The sequence below is a fragment of the Austrofundulus limnaeus genome, unplaced genomic scaffold (genome assembly GCF_001266775.1).
Source record: "Austrofundulus limnaeus strain Quisiro unplaced genomic scaffold, Austrofundulus_limnaeus-1.0 Scaffold39, whole genome shotgun sequence".
Classification (NCBI taxonomy): Eukaryota; Metazoa; Chordata; class Actinopteri; order Cyprinodontiformes; family Rivulidae; genus Austrofundulus; species Austrofundulus limnaeus.
This window is the reverse complement of record NW_013952441.1, coordinates 2421129-2425329: the sequence shown is the minus strand read 5'-3', so window position 1 is coordinate 2425329 and position 4201 is coordinate 2421129. Positions and strand designations below refer to the sequence as shown.

General features: G+C 40.2%; 1 protein-coding gene across 1 annotated transcript in view; it reads left to right on the top strand.

Moving 5' to 3' along the window:
• LOC106516547 (NACHT, LRR and PYD domains-containing protein 3-like) overlaps window positions 1–3493 on the top strand; it is a gene marked incomplete at its 5' end in the record, with an annotated part of 7423 nt that extends 3930 nt beyond the window's left edge. The window contains 5 exons of the mRNA XM_014006957.1: window positions 758–919; window positions 999–1172; window positions 1846–2013; window positions 2848–2894; window positions 2973–3493. Of these exons, the coding sequence (XP_013862411.1) occupies window positions 758–919; window positions 999–1172; window positions 1846–2013; window positions 2848–2894; window positions 2973–3493 (1072 nt within the window). The remainder of the gene's footprint in view (window positions 1–757; window positions 920–998; window positions 1173–1845; window positions 2014–2847; window positions 2895–2972) is intronic.
• Between the last annotated feature and the right edge of the window lie 708 nt (window positions 3494–4201).

Sequence of the window (4201 nt, the reverse complement as noted above, 5' to 3'; positions counted from 1 at the left end):
CATAAAAAGTCCATTAAAAGAACAAAGTAAATCAATTACTGAATGAAAAAGGTGCAGAAAAAAAGAAAGAAATCTTATAATATCTGCCCCTACACTCCAGTAAAACAAACCAAAAAACAATTATTCCCATGACATTTAAAGGTTAAAATGGCACTAAATTATTTTTAATCAGCAGAAGGTCTTTGAGGAAGTCCTTGCACATTTTTCTCCCCTGTAAAGGGTCCCCAGACCCCAAAATTTGAGAAGTCCTGTTTGAGGCTATCTTGAAAGCTGCCATATTGGATCAAAGTAAAAGTTTTCCGATGGGAAGGGGGTCGTGTAGCGTGTCAMAGAAAGACAGAATTGTCTCAGAAATGGATTGTTGCAATCAAATATGCAATATGTCTTGTGGTTTAGAAATTATGTTGTTTCATCACAGGTGTGTGTGTGTTTAGAACACTGAACGTGTCAGATAACTGTGCACCACAGGCAATGTTCCCATTTGGGATTGCAATTTTCTGTGCTTTCATTTGGTTGAAGACGTTTCTAGAAACAGTCAGGTTTGTAAGAAAATGTTTAAAAACGACAAATTATTTTTTGGAAAAGCTATGTTTTTGTGTGAATGAGGCCTGAATCGAACTGTTCTAACTCTTCTAACTGAAGGACATGATTAAATTGGATGAACAACCCTTAATGCTGATTATAATTTGATTGCATTTAAATTAAATGGATTGACTGTGACCTTATAAATGTTGCTCTTGCTWCTTGTTTGCTGTAGCTTGAATGCCTGTAACCTCACGGTGACGTGCTGTGAAAACCTGTCCAATGGCATCCGCTCGTCCCAAATCAGGGAGCTGGACCTGAGCAACAACAACCTGACAGACGCAGGACTGAAGCAGCTCTCTGATGGACTGAAGACCAGCAAACTGGAGACACTCAGGTCAACGTGACCTCTGCTCCACACACAATACCCTCCAAGCGACTTGCTCTTGTTTTTACATTATTTTCTGTTTATTYAGACTTAAAACCTGCAACCTGACAGAGGACAGCTCCGACACCCTGGCGTCAGTCATCAGCTCTACCTGCTGCCAGCTCAGAGTCCTGGATCTCACAGAYAACGACTTTCAGGATGCAGGAGTCAGAACCTTTTCTACTGCTCTAGGAAGTCCTCACTGTAAACTGGAACAACTCGTGTATGTCCAGTTGTTTTTACTAGTTTTAGTTTTAGCTTCCTGTGTACTGTATGTATTAGCATAGTTTATTTCTTTGTTGTAACAATGCTTCTTGGTAATAAATCTTATATAAGGCACCTGATTGGCATCACCTGGAGATACCAGAAACTCAAAACAAGTGTCAATCACAACAACAGCTGTTAGGCAGAGAAAATTTGGCAAATTTTTCTTATGTGCAATCAGCTCTACTGCTCATCCCACAAATGCATGTTCCTTACAAATGTGGCACCATTTACTGTAAAAGGGAAATTACCGGTTTAAGATAGATAAGGTTTATTGCCAAGAAAAAATCTAACGAATGCAAATTTCTTCACTTTTTATGCCATTAATTTTACAAACTACATCTACATACTTTGTACCATTTTAGCCAATCATTTATCAAAATGTTCTTCAAAATTTTCCTGATTATTCTAACTATTACTAAGCTCTTGTTACTGTCAGTTTACAACATTTTGCTACTTTTGTCTTGTAGCTGGTGTTTTTTTTAGCTTTTAGCCAGTGTTATGCTGCTTTTTACAGTTTCAGCTTCTTTCGTAAAGTCATTCTAGCTGCATTTGCACAGAAAATGTAATTTCTCTCTGATCATCTCAGTGCATATTCAGATAAAAAAAAACATGTCCTCCTTATTTTAAAGTTTGTGTGGGTGTAGAGTCTCTGAAGAGGGCTGCACTTTCCTGGCCTCTGCACTGAACTCATCCCACCTCAGAAAACTGGACCTGAGCTTCAACCACCCAGGAGACTCAGGCCTGATGCTGCTGACGGCTTTGCTGGAGGACCCTCACTGCACTCTGGATTCACTCAGGTAGTGACGATGGTGATTTGAACCTGAACTGTCATCTGATCTGTCTAATCAGGGCCGGCCCCATGGTATAGGCAGTGTAGGCAAATGCTAAAGGTCTAGAACAAGAAGATCTYTAAAGTGGCAATATCATGTAAAATCAACTTTTTTGAGTTTTATATCATGTTATAATGGTATACTCTCATAAAGAACATGTCCAAAACCTTGCTTTGACTCATTCATGCATGTTTGAGAAATCCTGCAGCGTTTTTAGGAAGAAATGCTGAGGAGCAAAACGACAGGTGGGGACCAGAAGCGCCTTTTGGAACCAGAAACGCCCCTGGGACATGTATTTAAGCCAAACTTCCTCATGGCAGAGCGTACCCCCCCTCCCCACACACCTCGCCCATGACTCCTGCAGGCTCTCGGGTGAAAGTGAAAGTGAAACTTAACTGTCTGCTGAGCTCTCAACATTAGTTCTCACTCAGTGAAGCTCTTTTCAGATTAAAAATACCTTTGAGGAAATGTATTTTCAGATGCCAAGTAAACTGCATCATAGCACACGTGCAAAGCCCCTCGTGCACGCTACCCCCCCACCCCAGGCACTGAATGGGACAGGACAGAAGCAGAAGGAGGTTCTTAAAGAGACAGAGGCAGACAGTTTAAACATAAAAACAGCATTTCAATAACAACTAAAGGTGACATAGTTACTTTATTATTGTATTGTATTTAAATATATGCCAGAAAAACACATAACATTGCCCCTTTAAGACAGAGCTTAGCTGTTAGCTTGTTAGAAGAGAGATTTTAGATATTAGAATGTGGGAAACATTTGATTTTTGGTGTGTTTTGTGTTAGTGTGGAGCAGTGTGGTGAATCTAGGATCCTGCCTGGTCCAAAGAAATGTGAGTAACCAAATTATTGTCTGTTTTTTTATTTTATTTATTTGAACACAATYAATTTTCTTTTATCTGACTCATCAGACGCCAACAAACTGACCCTGGACCCAAACACGGCACACGCAGATCTGTCTCTGTCGGAGGGGAACAGGAAGGCAAYACGTTGGACCAAGCAGCCGTGTCCCTATCACCCGGACAGGTTCGATTTCAGGACTCAGGTGTTGTGTAAGGAGGGGCTGGAGGGTCGGTGCTACTGGGAGACAGWGTGGAGCGGGAGGGGCACCGTGGGAGTGACCTACAGACGGATTTGCAGGAAGGGGGAAGGTTCTGACTGCTGGTTGGGCAGGAATGACGTCTCCTGGGGTCTGAGCTACACCACAGACGGTTACAGGGTCCTGCACGGAGGCACGAATGAGGTCGTTCCTGYCTCACCCAGCTCTAATAGAGTAGGRGTTTACCTCGACTGGCCCTCAGGAACCCTGTCCTTCTACAGGGTCTCTAGTGGTGAGCTCACCCTTCTCCACACTTTCCACACCACCTTCACTGAGCCGGTGTATCCTGGCTTCCACCTGGCCTGGGTGGACTCCACCATACAGTTATGCTGATATAAACACATTCTGAGACCCTGAAGCTGTGACTCTGAGCCTCATATTTGAAATAAACTTCTTCTTATTTATTTATTTTAATATAAACTCACACCACAAAGACAAAAAGGGCTACAACTAAGTCCTTTTTACCAATAATATGGTAAGATTTATTATGGCAGTAGCCGAGAATCATTCTCAACACTTTGAGAATAATGGATCATGTGAGATTTGTTTTTTTTTAAAAACTTTACTAAACTTCCTGTCACACTATATTATTTTAGACAACTTATGCTAATTTATGAATTTTTTAATGTCTAAGTTACTAATAAAAGTCATACATTTGACCACGTTGTTAGCATCACAGTATGTGTACACGCCTAAAACTGGCTTCTATTTAATTTTTAAATTCCATCTTTAACATAGCACTTAATTAAATCCAAGTGGTGACTTTTTTTGGTCCAGGCAGTGTAGATGTCTTTAAAAAATTTCACAAGTTGTCTAAAACGTTATCGTGTGACAGGGCTTTAACAATTACCAACTGTATGTTTGTTAGTAAAATACCCCATGGAGCACTACATAAATTTTAATAAAACTTTCAGAAATTAATAATTGAATTTACAATTAATTGACAGTTTTGGYATCGACTAGATTCAAGATAGCTGCCAGGGCTAATTAACATTATACATTAACATTAACCAAMACAAAAATGACTTCTATTGTTTAATC